This window comes from Theobroma cacao, chromosome 6, assembly GCF_053813885.1.
Source record: "Theobroma cacao isolate CCN51 chromosome 6, ASM5381388v1, whole genome shotgun sequence".
NCBI classification, from domain to species: domain Eukaryota; kingdom Viridiplantae; phylum Streptophyta; class Magnoliopsida; order Malvales; family Malvaceae; genus Theobroma; species Theobroma cacao.
Genome location: NC_142644.1, coordinates 27,952,852 through 27,969,417, shown reverse-complemented (window position 1 = coordinate 27,969,417; position 16,566 = coordinate 27,952,852). Strand labels below are relative to the sequence as shown.

At 34.8% G+C, this 16,566-nt stretch overlaps 2 protein-coding genes across 5 annotated transcripts; one reads left to right on the top strand and one right to left on the bottom strand.

Moving 5' to 3' along the window:
- Positions 1 to 4,513: 4,513 nt before the first annotated feature.
- Positions 4,514 to 11,326, top strand: ABCB9 (P-glycoprotein 9). Of its 3 annotated transcripts, none has more exons than XM_018123407.2 (13): positions 4,514 to 4,550; positions 4,664 to 5,032; positions 5,889 to 5,943; positions 6,509 to 6,684; positions 6,809 to 7,030; positions 7,126 to 7,364; positions 7,488 to 8,013; positions 8,243 to 8,516; positions 8,598 to 9,270; positions 9,353 to 9,581; positions 9,668 to 9,934; positions 10,023 to 10,286; positions 10,420 to 11,326. In XM_018123407.2, the coding sequence occupies exons 2-13, from the start codon at positions 4,784 to 4,786 to the stop codon at positions 11,062 to 11,064; spliced, it is 3,819 nt and encodes a 1,272-aa protein (XP_017978896.2). In that variant the 5' UTR covers positions 4,514 to 4,550; positions 4,664 to 4,783; the 3' UTR covers positions 11,065 to 11,326. The 3 variants fall into 3 exon arrangements, with proteins under 3 accessions (XP_017978896.2, XP_007025208.3, XP_088663390.1); XM_007025146.3 differs by having other exon boundaries at positions 4,514 to 4,601; positions 4,736 to 5,032; XM_088807264.1 differs by having other exon boundaries at positions 4,517 to 4,550; positions 4,736 to 5,032.
- A 129-nt stretch (positions 11,327 to 11,455) lies between these two features.
- Positions 11,456 to 15,975, bottom strand: LOC18596577 (SH3 domain-containing protein). Of its 2 annotated transcripts, none has more exons than XM_088807265.1 (10): positions 15,723 to 15,975; positions 14,611 to 14,733; positions 14,095 to 14,164; positions 13,819 to 13,973; positions 13,428 to 13,529; positions 13,104 to 13,301; positions 12,946 to 13,008; positions 12,768 to 12,857; positions 12,409 to 12,456; positions 11,456 to 11,965 (listed from the first exon to the last, which is right to left on the bottom strand). In XM_088807265.1, the coding sequence occupies exons 1-10, from the start codon at positions 15,780 to 15,782 to the stop codon at positions 11,846 to 11,848; spliced, it is 1,029 nt and encodes a 342-aa protein (XP_088663391.1). In that variant the 5' UTR covers positions 15,783 to 15,975; the 3' UTR covers positions 11,456 to 11,845. The 2 variants fall into 2 exon arrangements, with proteins under 2 accessions (XP_088663391.1, XP_017978897.1); XM_018123408.2 differs by having other exon boundaries at positions 12,382 to 12,456; positions 15,723 to 15,973.
- Between the last annotated feature and the right edge of the window lie 591 nt (positions 15,976 to 16,566).

Here is a 16,566-nt window from a genome sequence, read left to right as displayed (position 1 = left end):
CTATTAATTTAGCTATTATCGCAATGATTTGATGGCTTTTATAATTAATGCAACTGCAACTTCCTGCACACATTCTTTTCATAACTATTCCCTTCCATCTCTCTTTCCCTTACCCATGCGAACATGCATAAGATAGAAGGATTTGTAAACTTAAAAACACTTCGATACGTAGAGTTCAAAACTGTATCTTTATTACTTCATCTTTTTAAGTTCAATATATATTTTTAGTACAAAGAAGTAAGAGTCTAATTGGAATAACTAAGGTACTTTCTATTCTATTGCTACAAATCAATAGACTTTCATTCATACATTTTCTGTATAAATTTGTTTACCATTCGTTCTTATCAGAAACGTGAAGACGAGGCTAGTGCTTCGCAGGGCTGGGGCCTCCCTTTACATTTATTTTCAATTGTTTCCAAGTTATATATGCTGGTCTTAAAATTTGACACATTATAACTCTATAAACATTTATTCAACTTCAAGGTTAATAACAAATTATGAAGCTTTTGTCAAAGCTGAATGTTTTCTTTTTGAAAACCAAAATAATTTATGAAAGTCATTCTGATAACATTTTATCTACAAATCACGTTATCAGTACCATATTGACCTTGACACAGAACTTATGCGTCATGAATTTTCAGTTGTACAATAGGTACAGTAGAGTTGTGCAATATTTCCAGTTTTACCTAAAATCTATAATTACTATTAAATGTTATTGAATTCATCTATATCTAGTGTTGCATCAAAATGCTTTAATAGTTTTATATTTGATGTACTGACAGCATATAGTTTTTATACACGGTCAATTCATCCCAAGACGTGACGTTGTTAATAAATAAAAATCAAATTTTTTAGTATTTTGAAAATAAATATATATATTTTTTACTGTTTTCTTCAATCTCTTTTACAAACTTCTTTTTTGTTCTTGAGACTCGGCATTTGGAATTTGAGATTGTTCTTGACTATCACATTTTCTCTAATCAATCATTCTCTTTTCATTGTTATAAAAAAAATGAAAACAAAGAAAATACCTTAGTTATTCGTTCTTTCAGTTGGGCCAGAACAAAGAAAACAATTAGACTTGCACCGTTTCTATCTTTTCCTTTTCCCTTTTCCAGAAAACAAAAGGAGAAATTGAAAGGAGTAGAACAGAAGAAACTAAGGAGGAGAAATTGAACGAGATACCAATGAGAATTTGGAAGAGAAGACAAGAGTTCTGCGGGGTTCGGATGGAACAGAGATCTCTCTCACAAAGAGAGAAAAGGAGAGATAAGATATAATATATAATTAAATTTTCATAAATATTATAAAAAAAAAAGTAAAGAAACGAGTTTATTTAATATTGGAGATAATTTTTTTTTCTGGGAACAAATTTTTTTAAAGTGTTGACAGAGAAAGGGAGAGGAATGCTGGGTCGGCGGTACTATGTGGGAGTTAATGTACAATAAAAGTGATGGATATTTAACTTTGCAATTTCTTGCTTTTTCAATTCATGCTCAACACAATCGTTTTCCTGTTAAGTTTGGGTTGATGCTACGTCGAATAAAGAAGATTTTGGAAGGCTGATTTCAAGAAAGTTAATATTAGGAAGCTTATTGTTAAAATTTTTTTGTTAGTTTGTAATTTTCAATTTTTTTACTCATAGTAATGATCAAAGAGAGAGAAAGGTTTTATTTTGATTTGAATATCTCTCTGTGCACGAGGAACAACAGAGGGAATTGAGAAAAATTCTTAATAATATTTAAAAAGAAAGTGAAAATATATATTTTTTATTTGATTTATATTTAAAATAATTTTTTTATTTATTTTCAAGATCTTTTTATTAACGACTTGACACTTTTGTAGTAGGTCGATGATGTATAAAAACTATACCATGTTAATGCATCAAATATAAGTCTATTAAGGGTTATATAATTAATGGATTAGCATCTAAATATTTGATTGAAATTTTTTAAAAAAAATATTAAGAGATTTTTGGAGTATTAAGACAATAAAGAATCTCTAAAACACAGCAATTGCCCTTTTAAATTATTTACTTAATAGAGTATTAACAGTCAAACCGCACATTAATAAGTGTTTTCCCTAGTTGACCTCTTCTCTATTTAATTCCAATTAAAGTGCTTTTAAGATAATCATTCAAAAATTAACATAGAAACTTAAAATCCTTTGTACCAAAAATATAAAATCAATAAATAAAATTGTACACAAGAACTATTAACTATTTTTAAGACAAGCACGGGTGCCTGTCAGTCTATTTCACTTGCATATATATGTAACTACTACTTGGTACGAACTAATTTAACAAAGCAATTCGTTTATCTAATTATTATCAAGGAACAAAGTAATTAATGCAGTAACATCCTCAATCAGGTACGGTTTGGCTTCATTTGTATATAAAAAGTAGTATATAAATATTGTGTGTGTGTGTGTTTTTTTTTTAATTTTTGCTTCATAAAATTTTAGATTATTCCATGAGAATTCTAATTAAAATTTGAAACTCAAAAAAGTTGTCTCCATCTTATAAGCTCTATTTTTTTTCTTTTTAGAATTTTAATTTGAAACTTTGAAAAATATCAAATTCTAAATAATCATGCTTATTAGGTGGAAGAAAAATTTTAAGTATAATGCTTAAATAAGCTCTTAAATTATTAAAGAAAATTCAAATAAGCTATTATTCTTTTACTATGTTCAATCAAAATCTTATACTTTTATTTTTTATCAAATAAGCTCTTATAACTAATGATTGATTAATTACCATTAATCAAAATACTACTTGTCATTTTAGATTCACATGGCTTTAATGTGGATAGTAAAAATACCATATGATCATATTATTATTTCAAATTAGTATGTCACATTATCATAAATAATAATATGTCAACATGTTATATCATTATTAATTATAATATGTTAACATGTCATGTCAATGCCACGTGGTATCCAATGACAAATAACATTTTGACTAAGTTAATTATTAGTCATAAGGGCGTATTTTCGTCAAAATAAAAAGTATAAAGACTTATTTTTCTAAATAATTTAAGATTTTTTTTTTGTATTATGTCAAACTCTTACTTACAAGAATAAGATCCATTCCATCACTTATTGATTAGAAATTGGTAACATTTTCTCCCACTTAGTGCATGTTTGGCTTAACTTTTTTTCAGCTTATCTACCTCTTAAAAGTAAAAGTCAGGTCAAACATTATCTTTTGATAAGCTCTTAAAAAAAAATAAGTTTTTTTTTAAGAACAAAATTTTTTAAAAAAGGGCTTAAAAAAAGCTCCAAAGAGGAGCTTTTTCTTATCTTCTTTTAAAAATACAAAAAAAAATTATTTTTGTTTCAAAAATATTCTCATTTATTAAAAATAATTACAATATTACCTTCTTAAAAAAAATATACCTTCTATGATGATTTTAACAAAAATTATAACTTATAAAAAAAAACTTAAAAAAAAATTACCAAACAACTTTAACTTAATTTTAAAAATTATTATTTTTCATAAGAACTTCATAATAATTTTTAAGTTAGAAAAAAGTCAGACCAAACAGGCTCTTAATTATGCAACATAGCTTTTTCACAATAAAAGAGAAGGACTAAGCTTATTTGTTCCTTTTTTTTGGTAATTGGGGGTAGAGGATCATCTTTTGCATGATCTCTTGCTTTTTAGGCAGTAGATCAGGTACTAATTATTGAGTCAAATATTCGAGTATTAGTCTGAATGTTTCTTGATCTTGATATTTTTCATGAGATTGTCTCACATCAATTAAAAATTAAATAGATTCTGATATAACTTATCACGTTGACTTTCACTCCAAAAAATCATATGAGAAAAACCCTTGGCTCAAGACCTATCCAATCAAGTTATATCCACAACATCAACTCTTATCTCTTAATTTAAAATTTAAAAATAAGTAATTTTAGTTTAACTTTAATCAATAATAAAAAAATATTAATAAAATTATAAAAGAAAAAAGAAAAGAAAAGAGAGAGAGTTTGGTAAAACTGTTGGTGAGCATGTGATGTGCTTCACAAGAATAATAATTTGTTCCTTGTTTTAATTTCCAGCCAGGAATAGCACCAACTGTTCCTTCGGACCCAATTGTTGAATAACGTACGACCGGTCATTGTGTAGTTTGAACCATGAGAATAGCAAATTTCTGTTCTCTCCTTTGAATAAAGGATTTATTAACAAAAATAGCAGGAAAATCGGGTCACCCTTCTAGAAGACCAGCGTGTAAAAGAACAAAAAAAAAAGGAAAAAGAAAAGCTAAAGAAGGCAATTAAGATTCCATCACGCAATGGTGAGTAGGCAGATTTGCCAGATAATTTTCCCAATATATATTTTGTTTTATAGAAGCAAAAGAATATATCAGATTTTGAAGTTAATAAGAAATTAAAAGTAAGAATTACTAAATATGGAGATAAAAAAGTAAAAATAATTTTTAAAAAAGAAGTAAAATAGTACTCTAATAGCCTATATAATGACCTCCAGAGAGTCCTGTTGTTGGAGCATTATCACACTCCGCTACGTCTATCTCTCTCCCTTTCTGGTACTTTTCCTTTTCCATTTCCATTTTTTCCCTTATTCATGCCACGTTAATGTATGTACTCTCTTCCCCTTACGCTACTTTCTTTTATCTCTTTTGTGTTTTGGTGTTCTTAGCTAGCCATGTTCTCGTACAAATCCCAAGAAACTGGGGTGTTTTTGATCAAGACGAAACTATAATGTATGCAGAGAACTACCGGAGAAGAAGACTGGGGAAAAAAGATTAATTAATATTGCATGAAAGAGATGGCAGACGATGATAAGGGAAACAAGAAGGACAAGAACAAGAAAGCAGATGATCAGAAGGTGCCTTTTTACAAGCTGTTTACGTTTGCTGATAGATTGGATATCGTTTTGATCATAGTCGGGACGATCGCGGCCATTGCCAATGGGCTGACGCAGCCTATCATGACGCTCATATTTGGACAACTGATCAATTCTTTCGGTGCCACAACTCCATCCAACGTCGTGAAAGAAGTCTCAAAGGTTAAACCAAAAAATTAATTTTCTATCATTTCTTGTTTTTCTCTTTCTTTGTTGGCTTAATTTATTTCTTTTCTGATTTAATTTCACGTGGAAGCATCATTGGCATTCCAACTGCAACTAGTCATCTAAGGTTTAGCTTCTAAGCAATGTTCATAGAATCAGAACAAGAAGAAGCAACCAAAACCATGGCTGGCGTTTACTGATATTTACAGAATTAAGAAACTGAAATTGGGATCAGTGATCAGTCTTTCTTCTCTTTTTGTTTCCCCTCTCCATTGAAACGAAGAAGTTCAGAAGATGAACTTGGACTAATTACTGCTTCAATTTGATGCTCATAAAAACATGAATCAATGAAAGTTGTTTTGGATTTCTTTCCTTTTTTAACGTGGTTCATGCTGATTAGGGGTAGAGGGCGTGATCATTATGCCACAACTATGCAAGGACTTTCTTTTCGTGAATCTTTATCCTTTAATTCCTTTTTGGCAAAGAGGTGGAATCCAACTTAAATTCAACCGATTTGCTTCATGAGACTAATGAAAAACTTTGAATTGAGAATTATACATACTTTAAATTGTAGACTCATGTAGCCCACTTTTTCTGTTTCGACCTTTGGCGTTATGGCCGACATACGGTGGATTTAGACTAGGATATCATTTGCATTTCGGCATAGTCAGGTAAAGTTGTGAGCATAGTGAGTATCTAATGCTTTGTCTGCAAAATGATAGCTCTCAATTGTGTGGACCTGGAGAGCCTCTCAATTACACATGCTGTTTAAGTAATTAGTAGTCGTAAGTAGCAATAAATTTATGTTATATTGACTTAATGAAATTCTTTTATTTGTGTGATAAATTTCCAGATTGCAGTCAAGTTTTTATACTTGGGGATTTATGCCTGCGTTGCTTCACTTCTACGTAAGTGTTGATGTCGCTTGATTTACTTATGGATAAAATCTAAGATTCTAACAAGTTAGGTGTACTTTTAACTTGAAAGTAAAAAGTAGTAAATAATTCTTTTAAATCAAGAATTAATATATTAATTTTCATGAATAACAAGATTAATAATGTGCAAATATATCTGCACGTTAGAGTTGGGGCAATGGGTTAAGTCTCATTATGATTGTGTTGTGCTGAAATTAATGACCTCTCAAGCACGGAGCCCATTTGGCTATGATAGTGAGCGAGATATCAATGCAATGATGATGGCAAAATGGCTTTGCATTTGCATGCCTAGAATTTGAGAAATTTATATTGAAATATATAGTAATCAAGAGCTTCCAGAAAGCATCCTATGAAGAAGAAATGTACATTGTTCTTTTAATGTTGAACTTTAAAATTTTATTATCTGGGTAATTAATCTCCTAAGATCGGCTTTACTCTAGAGGAGAAAGTGGTGAAAATCAGCTAAGCTTTTGCATGTTGATTGATATCATCTGTATGTAACATATGCTAAGGTGATTTTACTTCATGTGTGTTACAGAGGTAGTATGTTGGATGGTGACTGGGGAAAGACAGGCAGCCCGGATTCGTGGTTTGTACTTGAAAACGATACTGAGGCAGGACATTGGCTTCTTTGACACTGAAACAACGACTGGGGAAGTCATTGGGAGGATGTCAGGGGATACGATTCTTATTCAAGAGGCAATGGGCGAGAAGGTTAATATATTATATCTTCTGCTTTTTAATAAGAAAAATGAAAAACAATTGCCATGAAAATCAATTGGCCTAACAAATTCATCCTGAGACACCACACCAGGGATTTTAACAGAGTTTGTGGCAGGTTGGGAAGTTCATACAACTTGTAGCAACTTTTATCGGTGGGTTTATAATTGCTTTTGCAAAAGGATGGCAACTTGCGCTAGTACTATCGGCATGCATCCCTCTTGTTGCATTTGCTGGTGGAATCATGGCAATGATTATGGCAAAAATGTCAAGCAGAGGACAACTTGCTTATGCAGAAGCTGGAAATGTAGTAGAACAAACAATTGGAGCCATTAGAACTGTAAGCTTCGGTTTTCACCTATAAGTTTGTATATATATTGTTCGGGAAAAGTACCATTCAACCTAATTGATTGATTTTGTTGGTAATTCTTTCAGGTTGCATCCTTTACCGGGGAGAAACAGGCGATAGAAAAATATAACAGCAAGCTACAGGTCGCCTACACGGCCACCACTCATCAAGGGCTGGTATCAGGCGTAGGACTTGGTACAATGTTGGTTGTTGTCTTTTCCTCTTATGGACTCGCTGTATGGTATGGATCCAAATTGATCGCAGACCACGGGTACAATGGCGGACAAGTCATCAATGTTATAATAGCAATCATGACAGGAGGAATGTAAGTATAGCATTCCTTCAGATTTTGTACTTGTCATTCATGTGTAACTCTATTCTCTCATACCTGTGAAACATAATATTTCCAAGTTCTTATCTCTTACATATTTTATTGTTTTGGGATTAGGTCATTGGGTCAGACAACTCCAAGTTTAAATGCGTTTGCATCAGGGCAAGCTGCAGCATATAAGATGTTCGAGACAATCAAACGGAAACCAACAATTGATGCTTATGACACCAGTGGAATAACATTGGAAGATATCGAGGGTGAAATTAATCTCAAGGATGTGTATTTCAGGTATCCTGCCAGACCAGATGTGCAGATATTTTCTGGTTTCACATTGCATGTTCCAAGTGGCACAACTGCAGCTTTAGTTGGGCAGAGTGGGAGCGGGAAATCAACAGTAATTAGCCTTGTAGAGAGATTCTATGATCCTGATTCTGGTGAAGTGCTCATAGATGGCGTTGATTTGAAAAAGATGCAGCTCAGATGGATAAGAGGAAAAATTGGGCTAGTCAGTCAGGAACCTATTCTGTTTGCAACTAGTATTAGGGAAAACATAGCATATGGAAAGGAAAATGCAACTTATGAAGAGATTAGAACAGCAATTGAGCTTGCTAATGCTGCCAAATTCATTGACAAGTTGCCCCAGGTAGGTAGTCTTGTGTCAAAATGCACTGGTTTCCAATATTCTTCTATCATGTAAAAAGCTGGTTGACCCTGCCACTCTTGGGCATGCCTCAGCTAGAAGCATCACTGAACTAATGGTTAATGCACATTTGAAACATAAAGGAGGCTGACCCCTAATTAAAAGCAGTTTTTTTCTTCAACCTTTATCATTCAAGTAAATAATTGAAGAATTGCTATATATCTGGCTACAGGGGCTTGACACCATGGTGGGTGAGCATGGAACTCAACTTTCCGGCGGACAAAAGCAAAGAATTGCAATAGCAAGGGCCATCTTAAAAAACCCAAAAATCCTCCTCCTTGATGAGGCTACAAGCGCCCTGGATGCTGAGTCTGAACGAGTTGTTCAAGAAGCACTGGTAAAAGTGATGTCAAATAGGACAACTGTGGTGGTGGCACATCGGTTGACAACAATCAGGAATGCTGACATAATAGCAGTGGTGCATCAAGGGAAGCTTGTGGAGAAAGGTAACATCTCTAAACTAGCTGTTTTAACCTAAGTTTCTAAATTTTTCACCAGTTTTTTTAATATTAAGAGTTCAATTCTAGGAACGCATGAGGAGTTGATCAGAGATCCAGAAGGGGCTTATTCCCAGTTAGTTCGGCTGCAAGAGGGAGCTAAAGAAACTGAAGATGCTCGAGCCAAGGATGTAGAAAAATCAGATGCAACTTCTGAGATAGATAAGGCGATTACCAGGTCTGCAAGCACAAGCTTGAGCTTGTCTTTGAGAAGGTCTATAAGCAGAAATTCATCAAGTAGCCGACATTCCTTCACGTATAATTTTGGTGTTCCTGGTCCTATTAATTTCTGTGAGACTGAAGAAGGAAGCGTAGAGCCAGGTTTAACAGATGAATTTTCTGTTCAAAGACGCAAAAATGTTTCTATTAGACGGCTGGCCTCTCTGAACAAGCCTGAGGTGCCAGCCATATTGATTGGATGCATTGCTGCAGCTGTACATGGAGTAATTTTTCCATTGTTTGGTCTCTTTTTCTCATCGGCCATTAAATCATTCTTTGAGCCAGCAAAGCAGCTCTTAAAAGATGCCAGGGAGTGGGCACTTTGGTATGTTGGAATGGGTGTGGTTATTCTAGTAGTTGGACCGGTGCAGAATTATTTATTTGGAGTTGCAGGCGGGAAATTGATTCAAAGAATTCGGTCCTTGACATTTGAGAAGGTAGTCCACCAAGAAATCAGTTGGTTTGATGATCCTGCGAATTCGAGGTATGTTAAGCAACCTTTTAACTTTCTCATCTATGATAGAACTTCTTGCGGCTATAACAACAATCTCTTTTGAACTTCTCAGTGGTGCCGTTGGAGCAAGGTTGTCTACTGATGCGTCTACAGTAAGAAATCTTGTTGGTGATACCTTGGCCCTGATTGTACAAAACATGTCTACTATTGCAGCAGGATTAATCATAGCATTCTCAGCTAACTGGAGATTAGCTCTGGCAATCCTAGCAGTATCACCATTTATGTTACTTCAAGGATACCTCCAGATGAAATTTCTGAAAGGGTTCAGTGGTGATGCAAAGGTCAGTGATACCGTAGGACGATTGAGTTCTTTAGATAAAGGGGTTTTTTGGGTTATGTTAAACTTTGTAAGTATATGTATATGCAGTTGATGTATGAAGAAGCAAGCCAAGTAGCTAATGATGCTGTTGGAAGTATCAGAACTGTTGCCTCTTTTTGTTCAGAACAGAAGGTGATGGATTTGTACCAAGAGAAATGCAAAGGCCCCATGAAACAGGGAGTCCGTCTCGGACTTGTGAGCGGTTTGGGATTCGGTTTCTCTTTCTTAGCTCTATATTGCACAAATGCCTTCTGTTTCTACATTGGAGCTGTACTTGTGAAGCATGGGAAAGCAACATTCGGAGAAGTATTCAAGGTAAACTTGAAACAATTCTTTTCCATTTTTCAACAAACTATCTAGGAGTTGTTAACCTATTAATCTTAATACTTATGGTTGTTTGCAGGTTTTCTTTGCATTGACAATCTCAGCCATTGGTGTTTCACAAACCAGTGCCTTGGCTCCTGACACCAATAAAGCTAAGGATTCAGCAGCTTCAATATTTGAAATTCTTGACAGAAAACCGGAAATTGACTCAAGCAGCACTGCTGGCACTACACTACCTAGTGTAACAGGCAATATTGAGTTGGAACATGTCAGCTTTAGATATCCAACACGACCAGATATTCAAATATTCAGAGACATGTGTTTGAGCATACCATCTGGAAAGGTATTTACTGCCGCTCCAACTTCAAAATTTTAGAAATCAATTCCACTTAAAACCTAGATCAATCTACTACTAGAGGTTTGCAAATTTATACTGGAGACTCCTTTGCTTAGTTTTCATATTATCGTTTTTGCAGACTGTTGCACTTGTTGGAGAGAGTGGGAGTGGGAAGTCAACTGTCATCAGCCTCATAGAAAGATTTTACGATCCTGACTCTGGACGGGTAACATTGGATGGAATGGATCTCCGAAAGATTAGACTAAGCTGGCTGAGGCAACAAATGGGATTAGTGAGTCAGGAGCCAATACTCTTCAACGAGACCATCCGTACCAACTTAGCCTATGGCAAACAAGGAAATGCCACTGAAGAAGAGATCATGGCAGCAACAAAAGCAGCAAATGCACACAATTTTATCAGCTCATTGCCACAGGGATATGACACTTCAGTAGGGGAACGAGGAGTGCAGTTGTCTGGCGGGCAAAAGCAGCGAATAGCCATAGCAAGAGCCATACTAAAGGACCCGAAAATCCTTCTGCTTGACGAGGCAACCAGCGCTCTAGACGCGGAATCAGAGCGTGTGGTGCAGGAGGCATTGGACAGAGTCATGGTGAACAGAACAACCGTAGTTGTTGCTCACCGGCTTACCACCATAAAGGGTGCTGATATCATTGCAGTAGTGAAAAATGGAGTTGTCGCTGAGAAGGGAAGACACGAGGCACTGATGAAGATTACCGACGGGGCTTATGCGTCGTTGGTGGCACTTCACATGTCTGCTACATAACCATCGGAAGAGCGTGTAGGATAACTTCGCAGCTAAAACTCAAAACTCTGCAGATGAAGAAGATTTGCAAACACTACTCCAATCTCCTGTGAACGGAATCAGAAGGCCAAAAAATGGGGCAAGTTGACGTTGGTTTTTGTACTCTTTTTCAAATTTCTTTCTCCTCGTTTTCTTTCGACGACATCACTGAATAACTACATCGTCATGTTTATATAACGTTGGTTATGAGAAAATGAAGAGAAATAGGCAGAGAACCTTAATATTTTTAAAGAGCATTTGATATTGTTATTCACACAATTCCGTAATATGTGGGTTTTTTTTAATTATATTTTTACTCGAGAATTTTGGTTGTGATATTTCCATCTGAGTCGCATTTAGGGTCAAAAATAAATAAAGAGAAACAAAACTCTTTGGACATTTTCCAAGATTCAAATCCATGACCTCCAACTTCCATGAAATGCTACATAGTACATGCCTACAGCAAGGAAACACGGAACCAGCTCCTTATAGATCAATCCCTTCATCTCCAGGTTGCAGCTCAAGAAACATGCAAACATACTGCTATTATGCTATCCGGAAGGTGATAAAAGAATACAGACACCAACGCATGGTAACTTTTTCTTTTTATCTTACAATACATATAAGGCAAGAGAATGAACATTTTAAAAGAACCCATCTGATTACTAGAGCATAATATGCCTTTTTCCAGTAAAGAATAAAAATCACACAGACTAAAGAGAAAAGCCATGCCCTTTTTTCTAGAGTGATAAATGCTTATAAGTCAATAGACTTCACCAGCCTGATCATTGGAGGGAAGTCGCTGGCGCTTCTCAACATATGCCGATGGAAACCACCCTGCTTTACCCTTGCATTCTCCTTCTGACCATCCAGATGGGCTTACCTGCATAAGCATACGAAGTTTTAAAAATCTGAACAAGTAAATAGATCTCTCCACCCACCCACCCACACACAAAATGAAATCTAAATTTATAGTTTAAATTTTATTTCTATTATTTGCTTTTGGAGGCATCAAAGCAAAGCATGGCATTCACTGCAATCAAAAGCTTAAGCTAGAGCCAATTTAATGTAGGATTGAAAAGGACTGGCCCCAGAGTATCCAATAAGGCATATTTTGTGCAAAACTTCATGAATTGCAAGCTATGCAACAAGTGAAAAAGTTTCCAGCATTTCTCTTCCTTTTTCTGCCCTTTATATTAGCTTAGAGTGATCTCTACAACCATAACCTAGACCTCACTATTGAGCTAAATGCAACCTACATGCAAGTTAGGTATAAGGCTTAAAAAGGAAATAGAAGACCTTTCGCACAACAACAAAGTCACCTACTGCCAAGCTCAGCTCCTTCTCGGATGCAGCAAAAAAAGGATGCATTACCTGTGACAAGAAACTAAAAATATTAGTGCTTCATTCTCCTAAAAGGGTCCAATATTTGTAAGAAGCCCCTCCAAGGAAGAGAAGCTCACAAGTTAGAGCAACTACTTGATTCATTCTAATTTCGCTGTCCAATGAAAAATGTAAAATGCATATCTAACAATAAGTTAATGTCTTCAACCATCAAATAATTTTCTTGTGTTTTTTTTTTTTTTTTGGTCTCCAATGTTATGCTTTTGTGTAAAACAGGATTGATTGCTGATGAACCTACTTGTAAGAACATTGTTCAAATTTCCAAGATTAGGTAAACTTACTTCAGCCAAGTAATACATGGTTTTCTCTGTGCCATTCTCTGGTGCAATCACAGGAGGAGCAGATTCTTTACGCTGTTTCTCGGAGACCATCTGACACAAGTTCCACATAAAGGTATATTTTTACATAATTCAAATATAAAAGGTTTCTATACCAGAAACAACGAAGCCTGGAACTAACCTCAGCTTCAATCTCATTAAGAATAGCAGCTACTCTTAAATGATAAGTCTTTTCCCCTCCAGCCTACAAATGCATAGAGCAAATCTTGAATGTCATCTATGAATTAAGATAAGCTTCAACTTGGAGACTGTCTATACTGAAGTAATGTGCACGCATACCATAGCTACAAGCCTCTGTAAAGTCAGTCTTTGCTGCTGTGCTTCAACAGCAGCCAATGCAGCAGCAGCTTCTTTACCCAGAACTGCCATATTTGCTTTAAGTTCCTGCATCCTTGCTTCAGCTGCATGCAACTTTGCAACATTTTCAGGAAGAGGAACTTCTCTTATTCGTGCTTGTCTTCTGGAAACCTCTGCCGCCTGTTTGCTTTTCATATTCAGTATGAAATATAGGTTTCTGAAGCAAATTTTAAGAATAGAAAATTTAAACTGATGTTTAATATATAGACAATTACTAATGCACAGGAAGCTCAGCTTTCTAATTACCAGCGCCTCTGCTTCCTGTCTCATTCGACTATAGCGTTGAGCAAGATGACGAGCATCTTCCAAAGGAGCACCAGTGAACATTGCTCTCAAGGGATCCAAGACCTAATGCATTTGGAAATAGGAGGATCATATTTCTACTTGGCACTTGTTATTCTCATTGTAATGTAAACAAAGTACGCAATAGGACAAGTTTCATTGAATTGTGAACTAGGAATTATAGATTCTCTGCATATATACAAGATTGCAGTTTTGTAACATTTAAAAGGGAGAGCAATGAAAGCATCATACTCATTTTGGATTGAATGTGTCTACTAGTATCATCACTAAAATCTATTTTCTGATATGATAAAAAAAACATGTCAAAAAGCATAACATCTGATAAAAGTCAAACCTGTTGGGATAACAGCTTAATTAAATCTTCTTGCTCCTTCTCTACATGTTTACGACCATCACCATAAATAGCTGCAGCTTTGGCAAGAATGTTTTCATTGATGTTTTCACTATTTTCAGTTCCATATTGGCAGCATTCTTCAGAGAACTTGGTTCCTGATTATCATAAAGATTAAGACCATAAGTGCAAAGGCTTATCTGCAAAATATATGTTAGTTATTCCAATTATATTAATAATAGGACAATATAATTCAAAAAGTAAGAAAAAACATTGCACCTGTTTCAATATGCTTATACCCGATAGCTGTAAATGCTTCTGCAGCTTTAATAACATCTTTCTGGAAATCCTGAAAGGAAGAAGAAATGTGCATTAAGCAAAAATTCCATTGATCTACAAAATTTGCTGTAAATATAATAACAAAATTAAAGGAAATCAATCTTTATGAAAGTTGCCAGGAGAGAATAATGTAACCAAGCTGCTAAAGTATCAGAATGTTATAAAGCAATGTCAGTAGTCTCACAAAATTTTGTTCCTTTTTAAAATGATGCCAAGGGTCTGTAACTGTAACTCCAACTCAAGTACAGAGGATGCGTTAAAGGGAGATGATATAGGTTCCTAGCTAAGTTTCAGTAAAATCACATGCTGATAATGGCTTCATTCTTAATGAAAATAACAGGTAATCATATGAGTATTCAGTCCTTTTTCAAGAAGAAGAATCATGAATAATAAAGGAACGTGAAACATGATTTTCATATTTACGTTTCACAAAAATGAAAGGGAAATTATCATTACCCTTCCTGAACGAGTGGACCTGTACAGTTTGTCCAGTTGTTGATGTCTCTGCATCTCAATCTCATCAATAACTACTACATCTGAGCTCTCATAACCAGTTCCACTAAATTGCTTTATTACAGCCTGCAAAACAAGTTTTCTAGCTCAATAGGAGATGATATTATTCTTTTAAAGCAAAATGGAACTAGCAAACTAACATAAACATGCAAGAATTCAAAGTAACTAATCATTCCAATCAAAATTACACCTGTGGAAGACAGTAGGAAGAGAAAGCTTTTGACGGACAAGCATGCTTCTAACAAGGTATCCAAATGAATGGCATCCATGTGTTTACCAAGACAAATTTCATTCAAGCAGCTTAACACAAAATCAAATCTTGTGCCATGTGTAGACTAAATGCAATTAATATTAAAAGATAAAGCCAGTCAATCAAAACATAACAGATGTTTCGAAGCACTTAACATCTCCCTGATTACTTAACTTTCACTTATCTTTTCCTCAATAAACACACTCTTCCTTAGAAACTAGAAGGTAAAGGATGAAACCTTGAAATAATACAAACTTTTGAAACTCTACTACTCTTTTCCATATGTAAGAAAAGGGGGGAATGCAAAAAAAAAAAAAAAAACTTTTTGTAATGGTAGCTATAGTTTTTTTCAGCATAGATAGCAGAAAATGAACCCAATTATTGTTTTCACTCTCATCAACTTCCAAATTTTGATAAATCTAGCTAATGTGCTAAAAAGAATTAGACCACTGAAACTATTATAAACTAGATTGAATATTTAAAATTACCTCAACAATTCAATCTTTAATTCTTTTTGTTTTCTTTTCTCCTTGGTTTTAATAAATGGATAAATAACAATATTGCAGACTTAATATCTTTGATTACTTTGAATTCTAGAAATTTGGGGGTCGAATGTATTATGTAACAGGAATTAAAGATTAAATTGTTGAGATAATGCTAAATGTTCCATTAAAGATTGAGTTCTCCAAAAAACAGGTCTTTGCTTTCCTACATTTCCCCAGCAACCAACTAGAACAGCACCCAGTTCTCAATAAAGCCAAAAAACTTTAAAAAGAAAAAAAGAAAAGGGTAGTGATGAAATTGCCTGCTGTTGCTTGGCGACTTGTTCTCTGAGCTTGCTGGCTTGCTTCCTCAAAGCATCCATTGCTGCTTCTGCTAAACCCTTCAGATCCTTTCAACTTCACAGCAAAACAGATTGCCAAAATGGGATTTTCTTTAAATCTGAATTTTAAATTATTGACTGACGATAGGCTTATCAGATCTGACAGCTGTGTCTACGTTAACTGCTGTATAAGCCCTTGTCTTGATTTTCCTCTGAACCCTTCTTTAATGTCGTAATTTTAGTTCTTTCAGACTTTTTCCTGTGATACAGAGGTGTAGCATCTCCTCTGGATTTGAACCGTTGGATGGACTGACAAAAAATAATTGGCTTTTTCCTTTGACTTCCTTTTCGGAAAGCTCTGAGCCCGAATCTCTTTGCGGGCTTTGTTCTTTATTGGGCTTAGTTTTCTTGGCCCAATTTGGGTACCGTAGATGAAATATATTTTGGTAAACCATTGCAATTTTTCTTTAATTAATTCCATTAAGTAGAAAAAATAGTAGGCTTTAATGAGAATAAAATTGAATAAAAATGTCTAAACCAAAGGAAAGAGCAAGGAAGTGAAAGATCAATATTTGGTAATGGTTATCATCGCAGGGTGAGGGGGGAAAAAGGGTTGAACCTGACTTGACCATTATACAATGGCTTAGTTGATTCCTAATTCCGCAATTTTACATTCCATTTCCTTCTTTGGTGTTTTCAGGGGTGCTCATGGTATAGGAACCAAGAAGGATAAGATTCCATCTGTGCTCGTGATCATTGTTGCAGTATTCTCAAATGTGGCAACCTTTGATAGTGATGCTTTCTCCCTGTTGACAGCATGAGTGGG